Consider the following 18918-nt stretch of genomic DNA (forward strand, 5'->3'; position numbering starts at 1 on the left):
CCAAGGAAGTCTTGGCAAGTAAGGCAGATTATGTGTTAGCCAGGTGACATTTGAAAAAACATTCAAGATAGGTTCAGGACTGGGGAGATAGCTCAGCTGGTAGAGTGCTTGTCTTGCAAGCACAAGGCCCTGAGTTTGATTCCCCAGTACCGCAAAAAAAAAAAAAAAAAAAGATAGGTTCAAAGAAGACCAAGCATCTTTTAAAGTATAATTACTAGCCAGAGTATAAAGTTTTACAAGAAAATAAACATAATCAGACAATCCTGTTTGGCTTTGCAGTGACAAAACATATCATAAACACTGTTATATATTTCAGCAAATATGTACTTACATTAGGAGGACAGGGCAAGTACTGAGGAATAATGCAGAGGAACTGAATTTTGATCTATGTAGAAAGTCAATAGATCTAAAAAACACCTAAAATTGATTAATTCCTAATTAGGAGCATAAGCAATGTTGAGCAGTATGGAAATGAATATCTAAAATTAGTTAAACCTAAATTTAGTTGAACCTACAGTAGAACAAATGGCCGTTGTTTTATGTTGAAAACTTATTTGAAGTATAGTGTATGTGTAGTACATTGATCTTTGTTAAAAAGTACTTATCTAAGGTCATAAGTTAGTAAGTAGCAGAATTGTTATTCAAAGTACAAGCCTGTCTGTTTTCAAAGCCCATGCTTTTGTTACTGTACTACACTGATATTCCTTTGACCGTATGAACAATGTTTTCATCAAAGCTCAGTGTACTAATATCACCATTATTCATCAAATTAATTTTGATTGATTCTTCACTTTTAAAAATGAATCCAGTAGCTGGGGGGCGGTGCCTGCCTCTGATTGCAGCAACTCTGGAGGCTGAGACAGGAGGATCACAAGTTTGAGGCCAGCCTGGGCAACTTAATAAGACCCTGTCTCAGAATAAAAGTAAAAGGGCTGGGAATGTGGCTCAGTGGTAGAGTGCCTTTGAGTTCAATCCCCAGTATGGCTCCAAAAAAAGGAGGAGGAGAAGAAGAAAATATGGAGAAAAATGTATTTATAACAGTGATTTGTTGAAGAAATTATGAAGCAAACCTATGCATAAGTTAACATGGTTTTTGGTTTTGTTTTTTGTGCTTGGAATTGAATCCCGAGTCTCGAACATGCTAGGTAAGCACTTTACCACTGCGCTGTTTATCCAGCCCTTTTTAAAGTTTTCCTTACCAGTCATGGCAGCACACACCTAGAATCCAGTTACTTAGAAGACTAGGGCAAGAGAATCAAAAGTTCAAGGCCGGCCTTGGCAACTTAGTGAGACCCTGTATCAGAATTTTTTTTTTTTTTTTTTTTTTTTAATTTAAAAAGGGCAGAGGCTGTAGCTCATTTGGTAGAATGCCCAGTAATAAATAAATAAATAAATAAAAGTTTTCTTCATCCAGTGCTTATGTATGTATGATTCACAACACTGAAATGTATACTGCAATTTTTCTCTGCTGAGGAGAAATATTTTTCTCAAGTAGCTATATTTTAAGTAAACTATACTTAAGTATAGTTTATATATTTTAAATAAATTATTTAAATATAATTTAAATAAATTATAAAATTACATTTTATAAAAAATATAAAAGGGTTACAAAACAACTGTTCTCAACTGTTCTCAAAACAACTGTTCGGCTGAGGAGAAATATTTTTCTCAAGTAGCTATATTTTAAGTAAACTATACTTTACAGATCTAAGTGCTTTTTCTTTTTTTTTTTTTGCGGTGCTGGGGATTGAACCCAGGGCCTTGTGCTTGCAAGGCAAGCACTCTACCAACTGAGCTATCTCCCCAGCCCCTAAGTGCTTTTTTATCTCTCTGAAAAGAAGGTTTGAACATATTTCATAGCTTCTTCAGTAGCAGTGTAAATGCAGTAGCTCTCATGCCGCACTGGTGGAGCTTGTTAGCAATACAGATTCCTGAGCCCTCCAAGTCTGACTGACTAGGTGTGAGTTGTAAAGTCTGCCCAGGAGTCTGTGTTTCACAAGCTCCCCAAGTAGCTGAGACAGATAAATCAGGTTTAAGAGTCTGTGAGGGGCTGAGGTGTGGCTCAGCAGTAGAGCGCTTCCGCAGTATGTGTGAGTCACTGGGTTCAAGTCTCAGCACCACATGCAAATAAATAAAAAAAAAAAAATAAATAAAGGCCTATCAACATCTAAAAAAGTTTTTTTAAAAAAGAATCTTTGTTATAATATATTGCTGAGAAGAAGCCAAAATGAAAAAATCCTTGAAATACAAACATCAGAAGAGAGAAAAGCCAAGATTCTACATGCCATATGAAAAGGATCAGCTTGTAGGATTTCAGAACTTGAGCCTTTTTGGGTTTTGTTGTAATCTGGGGTCACTATAGAAGCAACTTAGCATTGAGGGCTGGCAAGATCCTTAAGATTTCTCCTGCGGCTGGGGAGATAGCTCAGTTGGTAGAGTGTTTGCCTCGCAAGCACAAGGCCCTGGGTTCAATCCTCAGCACCGCAAAAAAAAAAAAAAAGATTTCTCCTTGTGCCTGGGCTTTTCTCTCCTAAGGAACAGTTGTTTTGTAACCCTTTTATATTTTTTATAAAATGTAATTTTATAATTTATTTAAATTATATTTATTTAAAATATAATTTCAGGTATTCGTAAAGCTCCTATCAGCAAATGTACTATTGGTCTTTGTAGCCTACCATAATGATAAATGCATTTCTTTAGACAGTTCACAGTCCTAAGAAGGGATCCTGAGCTTGAATGATGTAAAGAATATTAATTACAAATAAGCATAAGCTTTTTGCCAAGCAGGGGGATAAAGGTTAACATCAAGATGTCCTAACTTTCAGGGCTTTAATTTTACTAAGAGAAAAATCTTCTGTGATTTTTAACAGCTAATATGATACCTTCACCTCATCTCTTTGGCTCAATGCCATGGGGACCACCAGTGCCAGTTCCTGGGAAGCCCTTCCATCATACGTCATCTTCTGGGACCATGCCCGTGGCCGGAGGAGGGCCAGGGGGTGTGCACAATCAGTTCATACCTCTGCAGGTACAGCATGGAAGGAGAATGATTTTTTTTAAATGTTCAAAGACTGTCGATTAAAATTTGTTTTACTTTTTCATTGCCATCTAGAAATCCAGTGCTGGGGATTATAACTACAGTTCAGTAGTAGAGCACTTGCCTAGCATTATACAGGGGTCCCTGGGTTTAATCCCCAGCACTGCGAAAAGAATAAGAGAGAGAGAGGATACAAGATGACAGATTAGAGGAAGGCTACATGTCCAGTTGTTGCATGGCTCAGGATTCAAGCAGCAGAAGTACTGCTTCCCTTCAAGGTGGGTAAAAGAGGGAATTCACTGAAATTCAATAATGGACAGTTAGAGTCTCTTAGAGACTTAGAAATTTAGGTGCAGTGAGCAAAGAACAAGAAGAGTACATTGGAGACAAGACAGTTGCGGCAGCAGTGCCAGTTCACCCAGAGGGGAGGTATACACAGAGATACAGTTGACAGATTTGGCCCAGAAAACCTATAGAACAGAAAAGCATTAAGAACTTAGCTGAACTAGTGACTGCACAGCAAACTGGTGCTTGAAAAGAACTGTGTTTCTTAACTGGCAAGCAGAGAGCAGAGGCGGAGCCATCTTAAGGTGGCCGTGCCGCAGCCAGGAGATCACAGCAAGCACCTACCACATGGCCTAGGGTATACCTAGCAGAAGGAGAGTGAAACAGGCACAGTGACTGGGCCCAGGGTGATTCAAGTCAGAGATATGGAGGGGAGGGCAACTTTCTTTCCCTTTTAAGTCTGGTAGCTCCTGTGACCAGCTGAAGAGGCTCAGGAAGTTGGAACAGTTGGCATGATTACACTTGGGGACTGAGACTGAGAAAGCGGTATTCATGGACAGTGGAGATGGACAGTGGAGTTGGACAGTGGAGTGTGTGAGACTTGGAGGGTTGGCTCCCCCACCTTACAAGTAGAACTCTCAGGAGGCTTCTGAGATCCAGTCTCCCAGGAGATTGATCTGCCCAGTCCTGTGTTGATCTAATCTCTCCAGAATAGACACCACCCAACCAAGTCCCAAAGGCCTGATTGGAAGTCCCAGCACTGGAACTTCCCTCTTGGAACTCTGCAGCAGCCCCACTGGGAATGCATGTGTGTCTGTCTGGCAGAGCTCCCAGGTGCTTCTTGTCCCACCCTCTAACGGTGAGAAGGGAAGCAGAGAGCTGGTTCAACCAACTTCAGTTCAGGCACTGCAGCTAGCAGCTGTGAGCAAAACGAAAAGACCAAGGGTTAACAGCCCCCAGTTCTTGCTCTGAGGGATACACAGCTCAAGAAACGGGACAGTGAGGCGTGTGCATTGATCATCCTCATCAGCAGTTTTGACCACCTCATTGGAGACAATTCTTTTCTTTTTCATCAAGAATTTTTTTCCTTCCCCTGATTCTCTGGGGAGGGGCTTCTTCAATAGGCTCCCCCAGCCCCTTTCTCTGGTGTAATGCTGTCCGCCTGGCGCCTCCCTTAGCCCTGTTTTGTTTTCTTTTCTTTTTTGCTACACATCAGATTGCCTTTTGCAGGGTGAGTGGGGATCCTTGGGGTCAGCACTTCCCCTCTTCTGTACTTGACTTGCAAATTGATCTGTCGGGCCTCCCCAACCCAGAATTTGGAAGGGTGAAAGTCACTAGACAAGTTGGATATGGATGACACAAGAGGAAGTAAGTGTCTGGACCCGAGGAAGGGCGTGGCTTGGGTCCCCTGCCTCTCATGGCATCTCTGACCTTCCTCTGGAGCTCAGCAGCCCCTCCTTTCTCCTCAGTGGGAACAAGATACCAGTACCTTTATTTTTTCATGTTTTACTATGCTGACTAGTTTGTGGATACACACACACACACACACACACACACACACACACACATACATACACACTTGCTTATTTTCTCTCATTTTTAGCAGTTTTGGGATATTTTCTTTGTCTTATCTCCCAAAAGGGAATTTTGTTTGTTCATTTGGGTTCTGTTTTTATTTGTTCTTGTTCTTTCTCTTTTCTTACTAGTGGCCAAATTCTCTTATTCTCTTTCTCTTTTTCCTTACTTTGCTGCTTTTTTTCCTCCTCCCCAGTAGCCATCACTTGCTACATCTCCTGCTTTCTCTCTCTCCATATTTTGACCATTCTGAAACTTTTTTTTTTTTTTTTTTTTTTTTGGTGGGGCTGTCACTGGGGATTGAACTCAGGGTGCTTAACCCCTGAGCCATCTCCCCAGCCCTTTGTATTTTTTTATTCTGAGACAGGGTCTCAGGGCCTCGTTCAGTTGCTGAGGCTGACCTTGAACTTGCCTCCTGAGTCACTGAGATTATAGGTACCTTCCTATCACACTCTTTTCTCTTAAGTAACTGCATTTTTACCACCTCTTGGAACTCTGGTTCAGGCCGTTTCCACTCGTGTTGTTGCAGTTGTTAGTACTGTGTATGGCATAGCTGACGACTGCTGTTTAATGCCAGATCTAGTTCATGGCTACTTATCATTTTTGCTCTTGGCAATTGCTGACCCCGCCATTCTTTTTTCTATGGTAATTAGTGTTTAGATGTCATTGTAGGAAGTGGGTATTTCAGGAGTACATATTCCTTGCATCTGTTGTTGCTGTTGCTCTTCTTCCCCTTTTCTGTGAGGTCCTGGGAATCTTCTGGGACACTTCACAGGGTTCAGACTCAGTTGCTGAGCTAAATCCAGCCAAGAGACAGTGCTCAAACTTAAACAATACTTTAATACAAAGAAGAGACAAAAAGCCCAAATGAACAACTAGGCCCCAAGTAAGAATGGCTACTGGAAGCCCTCAGGACCACCCATGGATATCTACTTCTACAGCAAAAACAGAGAGAATTCACAAAAAGACTGCAGATGCAGCACAGTGAGCACCAAATCATCTTTTCCTCCTCTAAAGTTGTTTTTATTAGGTCTTTTGGGGACAGCAGTGAAAAGGGTGACTAAACAGACCTTTGAAGAAGAACCAGTGCCAATGCCCCACAATGTACTTCAGTATCACCCTAGTAACAAAACCAGATAAAAACATATCAGGAAGGAAAATGATGGACCAGTATCCCTGATGAATCTAAATACAAAACTCCTTAATAAAATATTAGCCAATCATAGTCAACAACCTACTAAGAAGGTTGTACATTGTGACCAGGTTGGTTTTATTCCAGTATTGCAAGGACGGTTTAATGTATGCTAATCGATAAATGTAATTTACCACATAAATAGAATTAAAGACAAAAATCAATAGTCATCTTAATAAATGCAGAAAAAGCCTTTGACAAAGATTTAGTGCTCATTCATGATAAAAATGAAGAAACTAGGGATAGAAGGAACTAACCTCCAAATCATAATTCTAGCCATTTCCAAGAGAAGAAAATAGAAGAGATGAAAATAGGGAAGGAGGAATCAAATTATTACTGTTTGCATATGATATACTATACTTAAAAGATTCAGAAAACTCCACCAAAAGACTGCTAAAGCTAATCAGCAAAGTAGTAGGTTACAAAACCAACATACAAAAATCAGTAGCTTTCCTACATATCAGTAATGAATCTGCTGAGAAAGAAATCAGGAAAACAATCTCATTCACAATAACCTCAAATAAAATAAAAATTTAAAAAAATCCTAGGAATGAATCTAACCAAGAAAGTAAAAGACGTCTACAATGAAAACTGTACAATACTGAAGATGACGCAAGAAGCCAGAAAGACCTCCCATGTTCATGGATCAGCAGAATTAATACTGTTAGAAATGGCATGTTACCAAGAGCAATATGCAGATTCATTTAATCCCAATAAAATACCAATGACATTCTTCACAGAACTAGAAAAGGCAATCCTAAAATTCATTTGGAAAAAATAAAGGACCCACGATGGCCAAAGAAATTCTTTAAGTCCCCACCCCACCCCCCCAAAAAACCCTCAGTGCTGGAGGTATCACACAGTACCTGACTTCAAATTATATTAAAGAGTAACAAAAACTTGCATGGTACTGGCATAAAAATAGACGCATAGGCCATTGGAACAGAATAGAAGACACAGAGACAAACCCAGCTGCTACGGTCATCTGATACTTGACAGGGGTGCCAAAAACATACATCGAAGAAAAGACAGCCTTTTTAACAAATGATGCTGGGAAAACTGGTTATGTAGAAGAATGAGACTAGATCCTTATCTCTCAGCCTGCAGAAAAGTCAACTAAAAATTAATCAAAGACCAGAAACTGCAACTCCCAGAAGAAAATGTAGGATCAGCACTGCAACATACAGGCTCAGGCAACTTACTCCTACCGCTCAGGAATTAATACCAATAATTAATAAATGGAATGGCATCACGGTGAAAAGCTTCTGCACTGCGAAGGAAACAAGAATGTCGAGGGAACCTACAGAATGGAAGAAAGTCTTTGCTAACTACTGTGACAGGATTACTATCCAGAAGATAAAAAGAACTCAAAAAAATTAACAACAAAAAAGCCTAATAACTGGGCAAATGAACTTAACAGATACTTCTCAAAAGAAGAAATACAAATGACCAACAAATATTTGAAAAAAATGTTCAACATCTTTAGCAGCAGTTGGGGAAATGCAGATCAAAACCACACTGAGATTTTATGTGACTCTAGTTCCAGTAGCAGCTATCAAGAATACAAACAAGGGCAGTGCTGGGGTTGTGGCTCAGAGGTAGAGCGCTTGCCTCGAATGTGTGAGGCACTGGGTTCGATTCTCAGTACCACATAAACATAAATAAATAAAAATAAAGGTATCCACCTACAACTAAAGATGTATTTTTTAAAAAATACAAACAATAATTAATGCTGTAGAGGATGTGGAGAACACAGAACACTTACATTTTGTATGATTATAAATTCATATTATAACCACTATAGAAATCAGTATTGAGGTTCCTTGAAAACCAGCATATGACCCAGCTATACCACTCCTTCATATTTATTCTAGAGAATTAAAGCATACTGTAGTAATACATGCATACCCATGTTTATAGCAGCAAAATTCACAATGACCAATCTGTGGAATCACCTAGGTGTTCAGTGGATTCATCAATAAATTAAATATGAAAAATTAATTAATTAATTAATTAATTAATTAAATACGGTATATATAGAATCAATGGCATTTTATTCAGCCATAAAGAAGAATGAAATTATGTCATTTGTGGGAAAATGGATGGAATTTAACATTAAGTGAAACAAACCAAACTCAGAAAGTCAAGGGTCATATGTGGAAACTAGAGAGGAAAAAGGAAATGAAATCGTGGTGGGTGGAGTGGGGGCAGTCACAAAAATCAAAGAGAGATCAGCAGATTAGAGGAAGGAGACCAGAGGGGAGAGAAAGGGGAAATACAGGAATGATATTGGCCAAATCATTTTTATCATGTGCGTGTATAGATATGTAAAGTGAATTTCCCCATTATGTATAATTATGATGCATCAATAAAAAAGGGAAATTAAAAAATTAAGAAGAAATCCACATTTTTCAAAAGAAAAAGAAAAGAGAAAAAAAAGAAATTCAGGGGGCTGGGGCTGGGGCTCAGTGACAGAGTGCTCACCTAGTACACATGAGGCCCTGGGTTCGATCCTCAGCACCACGTAAAATTAAAACAAAGGTATTGTGTCCATCTACAACTAAAAATAATAATAATTTTAAAAGAAAAATTCAGTACTGGTCTAGAAACTGAGAATGTAATGACACATCTGACCTGGTCCCTGCTCAGTTTGTGTTCTAATAAATAATAATGATTGTATCAAGTAATAATATACTACTTAATATAAAGTGATTGAAAATCAGGAATATAAATTTTTCAAATTTTAATTATGGCAGATGTTTTAATATTTCCTTGCAACTGAGTTTTTCAGATTATTAAAGTCTGATTTGGAGATTTTAAATGGATGTCACAAATCAGAGATGATTGACAAATATTAGCAGCATGGTTCATGATAATTTTTGAATATCTTCCCCCCTATATTGCTAATTAATGACGCTTTTGTTCCTTAAAGGTTACCAAAAAAAGGGTCGCAAACAAAAAGAACTTTGAGAATAAGGAGGCCCAGGGGGGTTCTTCTCAAGCCACCCCACTTCAGACTGGCAAGCAAGGCTCTTCTGAGGTCACCAGAGGGATTCCACAGGACAGCTCAGCAGGCCCTCTGAAGTCCTCTCAGCTCGCTTCGCCTGCATCTTTTCAAGTTGAAACTGCCTCCCAAGGCCAGAGTGTGTCTCGCCAGAAGCCAACACCAAGCTCTTCTTCAAGGAGAAAATCAAGGAAACTGGCGGTCAATTTTGGCATTTCTAAACCTTCTGAATAAATTTGGTACTTGGGAATTAAAATAATTTCTTTTATTTCCATCACCTTTTTATAAATCCATATCTATATCTCATAAATGTACTATTTTAAAATAATATGTTTGAATACTTTTAATTTTTAAGTCATCAGGCACTTTTCATGCTATTTAAAAGACTATATATCAAATTGTGCACTTTAAATATGTGCAATTTGTTGTACGTCAATTATACCTCAATAAAGTTGTAAAAAGAAAAAATACTAAGTTAAACTTTTTGTTAAAATAAATTTCAGTGGGCTAAGCATTAAAATGTACCACTCTAACCATTGGCCTCCTCATTAGAAGTTTCCTTGAACTCTGAAGTAGACATCATGTTAGCAATAATAATAAAAAACATCTTTTACACTGTCGTTGAGGGATAATTAAATGGAGCATGAAAATTGGACCTAAAATATAATTTCCTGGATGTGGATTTTATTTCTCTTTTTAATGATGTAACAAATTATCAGGAGAATGGCTCTTATTTCTGTGTATTGTATTTATGTGTTGTTATCTCTGAGGGTCATTTAGACCTGCCGTGAAGTGATCACACTGGCTGTGGTGCTGACAGTTTAACTTTATTCTAAATTTTGTACCAAAGCAACTGTAGAGTACTAATCAAAATATTTCATCCATCTGCATAGAACTATAAATAGCAATCTAAATTTAAGTAATAATTAGAATTTTTTAGATTATTCAAGAACCAGCATTAGTCATTTTTAATAAAATTAAATTTTGAAATCTACAGGGTACAAAGACTACAAATTACTCTTCTAATAGAACGAAGTAAAAAATATTAATCATGTTGTTAAATTGTGTTATTCTTACCTATAGCTTTTTATTTGCTCACTTAACATGTATGAGAGCCCATTGTTCCATGTGTAGTGCTTTCTGGAACCGATGGAATTCTGAACTCTCAATTCCGAGGTGTGCTGTAGAACAGACATGATCGTCAGTCTGTGATGTGCGCGGTTTAACGTTCTAGTTCTGCCCTTGAGCTTTATGCTCAGCTGGTCAGTGATACTGGCATTGTCTTTGCATGTCACGTGTGGATGTGTGTTGTTCAAACCATTGAAATGATTTAGAATTCATGAAAATTTCTCAGTAGTACCAGGGCCTGGTTTATATCTCCTTCTATATATGTATATATATTTATCCTTTAGTTTTTGTGATATGCTTATATTTTTAAGGAAGAAAGTTATCATACTTTTTTAAAAGTGGGAGCCACAGTCTTTATATGGAGCTGCTTATTATCATATCTGATTTCATTTAGCTCATCAAAAACTCTGTCATGAGTCTCAAAGTCATGTTTTGTAAAATGCTGGTGTTGAACTAAACAAATTCCTTTTTCTAATGGCTGATTTTAATGTGTCTCTAAATGTTAGCAGGATATTTGTGTATTAGTAGTGCCTTTAGTATCAAAATAAGTGGTCTGAATCTGTCATGTATTATGGTCATATGAGTGTCTAATTTTTCTTTTCTTTCATTTTCCTGGGCCCCGATGTTTGTCCACAGTTCCCAACATTTCCATGTCTCTGTCTGTAATGAGGCTCAAGTAGTTCTCAGTGTTTATCTTTATTGCCTCACACTTCTCCCTTTGCTTGAAAATGAGACAGTTATTATGGGGTTACAAGGGAAAAAGTTAGATTGTGACAATAATGTTAGGTCGCCCTCTTCCTACTTCTGAGTGTAATGTCTGTGACCTCACCAAACTGTACAAACTCCAGCATTCAAGAACTGCCTCGCTCATCACTCCTGTGTGGCAGTTCTGTCAACAGTGTGAGGCCCACATCTGTCTGAAGCTCAGAGAAGGGAGCAAAGACCATCTTCTGAAAATGCCCAAGAGAAATTTTAGTACACATAGTGCCACTGAATCCAGGGGGACACTTAATGCAGTGTTTACCAGCAAGCTAATTAGGACTAGCCAGTGAAAGTTCTTTTCCTGCCTTTTTTAAATGAATTTTTTCTAAAGGTCAAGGCTGAAGAGAATGGAGCGCTCCATGATGACTGGACAGTGGTCAGGTATTCTCTCTTCTTTCCCTTGTGCACCTACCCAGGTGTGAGCTTGAGATCCACGGAAGACGTGCATGGTGGTCATGAGACATCAGGGGGCAGGATCCACTGATGGCCACGTCTGGTGGGGTCCAGTGCCTCTGGAAAACAAGTGGACTTTGAGAAACAAAATTTTTCCCTTTAGGGTGGAATGGACCAGGATCGCCCCAAATATGTGCTCATCAAACTGTTGGACTTCTTGTGGAAATAGTGCACCACGAGGGCACAGAAGGGACAGACTCGCAGATTGCTTCGAGTTTCCACATAACTAGAGGACTTTAATCTATTTAAATCTTTCTCTCCTTGAAATATTATTTCTAAATATCCTTAACAATTCACTGTTTAGCAAATTAAGTGGATGCTGAAGGTCGATTTCTTCAGTCTCGCTGATCCTTTTCACAATTTCTTGCATCACCTAGTCGTTACCTTGTTTTCATACTTTGACAGATAAAGTGTATTGATTTAAATATCATGCATACTTCAGTCTTTGATGTACAAGACTCAGTTGCATGAAAAATTACATTTGCCTGTATTACATCTTAGTTTCTTTTAAGATTTTTCAGGGCTGGGGATGTGGCTCAGTGGTGAAGCACTTGTCTAGCATGTGTGAGGTCCTGAGTTCAATCCCTAGCACCACCAAAAAGAAAAAAGAAAAACAATTTTGCTTGCTTTTTAAACAGGTAAGTAGGAAAGATTAGAGCTGTGGGTTTTTCCCTCTATTGATTGAAGGGATGAAAAACCATCGATGCAAGTGTTTTTTGTTTTTGTTTTTGTTTTTTTAAATTTTATTTGCTGTGATCAGGTACTCGCTCTGGTTTTAGACCATCTCCATTCTTAGTTTTAAGGGGAGGAGGTGGTCAGAAGGGAAACTATGGGTAAGAAGTCCATCAGTGTTTTTTCTAGCTCAAGGGATTAGGGTCAAGTTGTGGGGTCTTTTTATGCACTCCTTTTTGAATCACCTGTACTAACAAACCCATGAATTTTTCATGCTGGCGGTTGATTTTACCTTACAGGAGGTGGATGGGGGTGTGCAGAACTCCACTGAAGTTAGTTCTTCCATGCTCCTTCAAAGCATAAAAAGTAACCAGGCTTGTTAGATTTTGAGGTGGGCTTGCTGTATTTCTTTGTACTATCTTGCTTCCAAGTTGTATTTTTACTGTAGTTGTATTTTTACTGGAGATAATTAATTTATTAGAGAGTAATTGCCGCGAAAGACGTTCTCTGTCTTTAAAAAGAAATCACCATAGAAGTTCGTTGTCGTTTTTCTGGAGACAGTGAATAGTACATTCTCTAAGCTTTGTCAGTGAATCAGTCTTTTTTTGCAGGCTCTCCCTTGGATTATCAGAAGAAAGCTTAAAATTCTAAAAGTGCACTTTTTTCACACTGACTTAATTCATACTTTAATCACTGTCCTCCGTCTGCCAGGAAGCTGTAGGAGACAGTCAGAACAGTACCAGGTTTCCAGCCACAGGACAGGTCAGATAGGCAGGCCCCAAAGTCACTGCTAGCTTAGGGAGTCAGCGACTCAGACATCAGACCTTCTTTCAGAAAGGGGGAAAATGTATAAAATAGTTTTAGTGCTCAAGGACATCAACCCATAGCTGCTTTTGTGTTTGTGTGTCTGTGTGAGTGTGTGTGTGTCCCAGTGAACCATTAATAACGCCTTGCTCAATCAGTGCATTCAGCCATCTCAAGTGCAATTGGTCAGGGAGACTGTGGTTTCCAATAGGTATGTTTTTTACATAGTTCAACCTGTAAAAATTATTTTTTCCCACAGTACACCATTATTATTGATTATTCAGCAGTTAGTATATACTATTAAGTTTTCCAGGCCAAATAAGTAAGTTTCTTTAGCTGTTTTAGTAATTTGAAACCAAATTCTCAGTGTTTCTCATGAAATGAAAGAAGTGAGAATTTGGTCCACAGTTTGCTTTAAGTTCTTTTCTTTCTTTCCCTTCCAGTTAAGGGGTGTTTAGTGTTCGTATTTTTTGGATTTTATTTATTTTATTTCCTTTTGCCTGCATCAAATTGCTTGAGTGTTTTCAACTGTTTTGATATATGAATAATAGATGGTGTGCTGTGTCATCAGAGTACTCAACATTTTGTTCCTTTAAACAATATAATTAAGTGTAATTCATACATATATACATAAAAATCTTGATTCATTTCTTTTCTCACATAACTATTTTATAAGTAACTGGAATTTTTTCATTAGATCTTATACAGAGCAGTATTTTATTAAAAATTCAAAAGGGAAGACTTTTATGTGCTCATTTTGTAGTTTTTGTTTTTTAAATATCTTTACATTGTCTGCCAATTAAAGTGTTTTTAACTTGCATTGGAATGGACTCCGAATGTATTTTTGTGTTGTTAAGTTGTACATTTGTAAATTTGTAGCATGAAGTTAGCCTCAAAATGCTGTGCAAAGGAATTTTAAAATATAAGATTCACTGAGAGGGTTTAAACATCTATACATGTTAAATGCTGTATGGATTTTAATTAAAAATTTAAGAATGATTTTATAAGGTGTTTGTTCTTCTGTGATTGATTTAATATAAAAAATAGGAACATTGTAGTTTTCACTTAAACCCCATCTCCTTTTATGTCTAATCTCCATGCTGTATCATTTACAGTAAACCAAGATGGCGTGGCTGGTGAGGAAAACCAGCACTGTAGATTCCAGGGGCCATGGTTTAGAGCCTGCTCCACCTCTTACTGGTACTAAATGAATCATTATCGTATCATAATTGGCAAATTGTGTATGGTGTGAGCCTCAGGTTCCTCATCTCTTAAAGGAAGCAATTAGCACCCTGTTTTCAAATGTGTAAAGCACTAGACCCAGGGTGGGTGCTTTACAAGTATTAGTGGTAACAACGATCATCACCTGCATACTCAGATCTATTAGCTATCCCAAGCACACCCACAGTCCTTGGGGTGGTGTCAGTACCTCTGTGCTGTTCTGAGTCACCTTTGAGCACCCAGTTTGGACAAAGTCCCCATACCTCATTCAGGTACCTGTGAGATCCCTTTTCTGTTTTCCTTCTCACGAGTTCCTCTACATTTCTTCTCATACAGAGAAAGATAATTACAGAGCTATGTAGAAAGAGGCTAGTTCCAATTCTCCCCCCACCCCTGAAGTAGGGCATGGTGCGTCGCACTGAGCTACACCCCCGACCCCAAATTCCTATCTTAAGGCTAGGGAGTTGGGTGGGGAGATAGCTCAGTCTGTACAGTGCTTGCCTTGCAAGCACAAGGCCCTGGGTTTGATCCCCAGCATCAAAAAAAAAAAAAAAAAAAAAAAAAGGCTAGGGAATCGACGGGACCAACAAACCTTTCCATCATTGACCATGTCTCAGAATATAACTCTGATGCATTATTTTGCCAGTCTCTATAATACCATAGGAAGTATTTGAGAAAAGGGTAAAGAGGGAAGAACATGTCTTCCTGCTATATCTGCTCCAGCTCTCCCCCATGAACCTGCGACTGTCCCTCCTGTACTTTACTCAAGCCCATGAGGAACAATCACATTTGGCCACCTTGACCCAGGAGGAAGCATGTGGGCTAGGACTACCCGTGGAGACCTCGCTAGCTGCTTTTCCACCTCATTTCCCAGACTGTCAGCACCACACTGAGCTTCTCAGTAACCACCCCTCCTGAGCACAAGGGAAAACTTGTGACCCTGCTCGAAGGAGAGGGCTCAAGTAGTTGGGGACTGTCTCAGTCTGTTCCTGCTACTATAACAAACTACCTGAGACTGGATAATTTGTAAGTAATAGGAACTTATCTCTCACAGTTCTGGAGGAAATCCAAGGTAAGAGTAGCAGAACAATCAGTGTCTGGAGAAGCCTTGCTCTTGGCTTCATGGATGGAGCCTCCAGCATGATCTCACAGAGCAGAAGGTGGACAGGCAAAAGGGCCAGGAAGCTCTGAAGCATTTCTGCCCCTCCCCTAGCTGGAGTCACCAAGTTGCCTGGATGATCCTCCTGCCTCAGCCTCTCCAAGTAGCTGGGATTGTGGAGTGCGTCTGTGTGTGTATATATAGACATAGAGAGTATGGCATTGACCCCATTCAGGAGGACAGGCCCCTCATGACCTAATCTCTTCTCCAAAAAGTCTCACCTCTTAATGCCATCACCTTGGGTGATAATGAAGTCCTCGTAAAAGGACTCAACAGAGTCAGGTGCGTATCTGTAATCCCAGCAACTTGGAGGCTGAGGCAGGAGAATTCCAAGTCCAAGTCCAGTCTCAGCAACTTATCAAGACCCTGTCTCAACATTTTAAAAATAAGGGTAGGGGATGTGGCTCAGTGGTTAAGTGCCCCTGGGTTCAACCCCCAGTAACCAAAAAAAAAAAAAAAAAAAAAACCAGGACTGAGAGTAGGATGCAAAACCCAAATTAGCAGTCATTCAAATACTGGTGTTTGTAGCAAAGATCTGAGGAGCTTAAACCCCAGAACCACTCGTAGACATTGCAACACGTGCGATGAGGCAAATGACTGGTACAGTTTTTGTAGTCTTTACTTTTGTGTGTGTGGTGCTGGGATCAACCTCAGGGCCTCGGCCTGTAAAGGAGTGCTTTGCCACTGAGTTACGTCCCCAGCATCACTTTGCTTATTTATTTATTTTGGACCTTTATTTTATTTATTTACATGTGGCGCTGAGAATCGAACCCAGTGCCTCACACATGCCAGGCAAGTGCTCTACCACTGAGCCTCAGCCCCAGCCCATCACTTTGCTTTAAAAAAAAAAAAAAAAAAAAAAAACTGTAGGACTGAAATTGTGACTCAGTGGTAGAGCGCTTGCCTGGCATGTGTGAGGCACTGAGTTCAATTCTTAACATCACATAAAAGAAAAACCAAAATAAAGGTCCATCAACATCTAAAAACAACTTTAAAAAATACTGTAGTCTACTATTGCTAGGTAAATCTTATTTACTTTTTTGAATTGCACACACAGGCAAATACACACACACAATTGCTCCCTATTTAAAAACTTAGTCAAACACCAGTGGAGTCTTAACAGGTAGCTCTGTGGTTATCAGGTGATGATTTCCCAATTGCATTTCCTTAGGGCCACTAAGTGACGTGAGTCTTTTTTTTTTTTTTTTTTTGCCTGAAATGTCATCATGCGGTGTTTCTACACAACTAGTAGCAGATAATGCTGGTCATAGTTACAGTAGTCATCCTTGACTCCACTTGCTCACATACACTCCATGCACTGATCTCAAGTCCTGGTTCATTGTAACTTCCTATTTTAATCTGCCTCTTCTGTCCATTTTTAGAGTTAAAGCCTTAACGAAGTTCTTCCTCTCGTACTTGGAATATTGCAGTCGTCCACTATTGTCCCTCCATTCATCTTGCACCACTCAGTTCGCAAAAATATTGGTAAAAGCTGGGCACAGTGATGCGCACCTGTAATCCCAGCAATTCAGGAGGCTAAGTCAGGAGGATCAAAAGTTCAAGGCCAGCCTCAGTAATTTAGGGAGATTCAATCTCAGAAAGTAAAAGGAACAGGAATGTAACTCAGTGACCAAGCACCTCTGGGTTTAATTCCTAGTGAAGCAGACCAGGTATCCCCACCAAGAAAACCCCCTGCCATCCTTTTAATATTATCTCTTCCAGTCTCCCCCCCCCCATAATTGAGCTTCTCTTCTTGTCAGAAAACTTTTTAAACGTGATATAACAAACACTTCAGCAGAGGGCATTGTGGTTTATAGCGTCCTCTTATTTGTAAACGCCAGGTTTGCAGAAAAATACTTGTAAAACCTCTGTCTAGTCTAAAAGAACAAAAAGCCTTGTCAGGCTGGGGTCATAAATCCCTGGGTGTCCAGCCCCTTCTGTCCTGCAGCACTTGTGACCCAGATGGGGCCGTGGGGGTGAGTCTTCACTTTGCTATCTCTGGTCTCTGGGTCTGGCTTCCCCTGCACGTTGGAGGACAAGCTGTCTCCTTGGTGACCACAGGTGACCCAGCTGAGCAGCAGGCCCCGGCATGGGTGTAGCCCACCTGACTTCCCCACAGAGGCCAAGGCAGGTGGAGGCAGGCTGGGCAGCCTCCGAGGGTCCTGAGTAACCTCCAAAGGAAGGGGGCCCGGAGGCCCGGGAGGCACCAGTGTCTCAGTTGGGGTCAATAAGCAGAGGGGAAACGGGGACTCCCTCTTTGGGTTTGGAATTTGGAGATTTGGGCAGTATAGGAATTTTGCTCTGACCATGTCTATGTGACAGCGTGTGACAACGTGTGACAGACATACCAGGGAAGGGTTCTCACCCAATCAAGGGCGAGGTGAGTGCCCAGGTGGGGCTCCAGGGTGCCTCGTCCAGCCTGCAGCGGATTCCACCAACCAACATCAGGGTGGACGCTCCAGGTCGTGGTGGTACCTGCCGCAAGTCTAAGAGGACCCCAAGTCCCCCCAGGGGGACGGCTGGAGACCCAGAAGCGAGACTTATCCTGAGTGTGTGACACCCTCGCAGGGTGGAACGTGGGAGCCGCACAAAGGAAACCCAGTCCTTTGAAAAGTACGTCAGGAAACTCTAAGAAAGATTTTAATGGTGGCTAGGGATGAAACTCACTCACGAAGGTCAAGAAAGGGGGTTTTTGTTTGTTTTTAATAGCTATTTTTTAGTTGTAGGTGGACACAATACCCTCGTTTTATTTTTACATGGTGCTGAGGATGGACCCCAGGGCCTGTCACGTTCTACCACGGAGCCACAGCCTCAGCCCCGAGAAAGGTTTCCATGGTAACTGGGGTGAAACTCACCCCACAAAGGTCATATATGCTCTGCGAATTAGAATGGCCAGCCTTTGAGGGGGGGTGGCCCCCAGAAGGATCTTTAGACAAAAGTGCCATTGGTGAGGTCATTTTAATAATTATCAGAAACCCCTGGACACCCAGACAATTCCCTTGAATTGACTGCTGGCAAGAGACGGTGGAGAAGCGGCCCTTGGTTGAGAGCCGGTGCAGATGCTTCCAAGACCCATCCCACGGGAACTAAGCAAGGAAGGACAGAAGGGAAACCAGTGTTTCCCCCTGAGCCAGAGGAGAACCCACCGCCTTACACGCCACTCTACCCGACTTCGCCAAGACCACAAGACAATGGTGTGTCCCCTCAGCCTCCTCGTCCCCAGAGGCAGCAGACGGTGGCCCCTTAACACCGGTTACTCCTCCCTCCTCCATGTCCTCAGTGCCAGAAGCTTACCAGAGCCAAAATCTCCTCCAGCCCCCGAGATCAAGGCAGGAAACTTGTCCCAAGACCTGAGCCATCAGCCAGCTGGAGCTCTCCAGATGCCCCTACAAGAGACAAGGGGACCTGCTTCCGTTGACCAGGAGGGAAACGTCCAAGGGGACAATGCATTTTGTGCATCAGCCTTTCACCACCATTGATCGCTTGAACTGAAAAAGTCAAACTCCCTCCTACACAGAGGAGCCCCAGGCCGTGATCTGATGTGATCCATTACCAGACCCAGCAGCCCATCTGGACTGATGGAGGGACACAGACAAGGGACCCAGCAGCTTTAAAATGGCCAGAGG

The 18918-nt window shown here is 40.7% G+C and overlaps 1 protein-coding gene across 1 annotated transcript in view; it reads left to right on the forward strand.

Moving 5' to 3' along the window:
- The window catches only part of Xrn1 (5'-3' exoribonuclease 1), a 125321-nt gene extending 111384 nt beyond the window's left edge, over positions 1–13937 (forward strand). Inside the window, exons 40-41 of the mRNA XM_047563438.1 lie at positions 2871–3028; positions 9022–13937. Of these exons, the coding sequence (XP_047419394.1) occupies positions 2871–3028; positions 9022–9327 (464 nt within the window). The 3' untranslated portion in view covers positions 9328–13937. The remainder of the gene's footprint in view (positions 1–2870; positions 3029–9021) is intronic.
- The last annotated feature ends 4981 nt before the right edge of the window (positions 13938–18918 follow it).

This window comes from Sciurus carolinensis, chromosome 9 (assembly GCF_902686445.1).
Source record: "Sciurus carolinensis chromosome 9, mSciCar1.2, whole genome shotgun sequence".
NCBI lineage: Eukaryota > Metazoa > Chordata > Mammalia > Rodentia > Sciuridae > Sciurus > Sciurus carolinensis.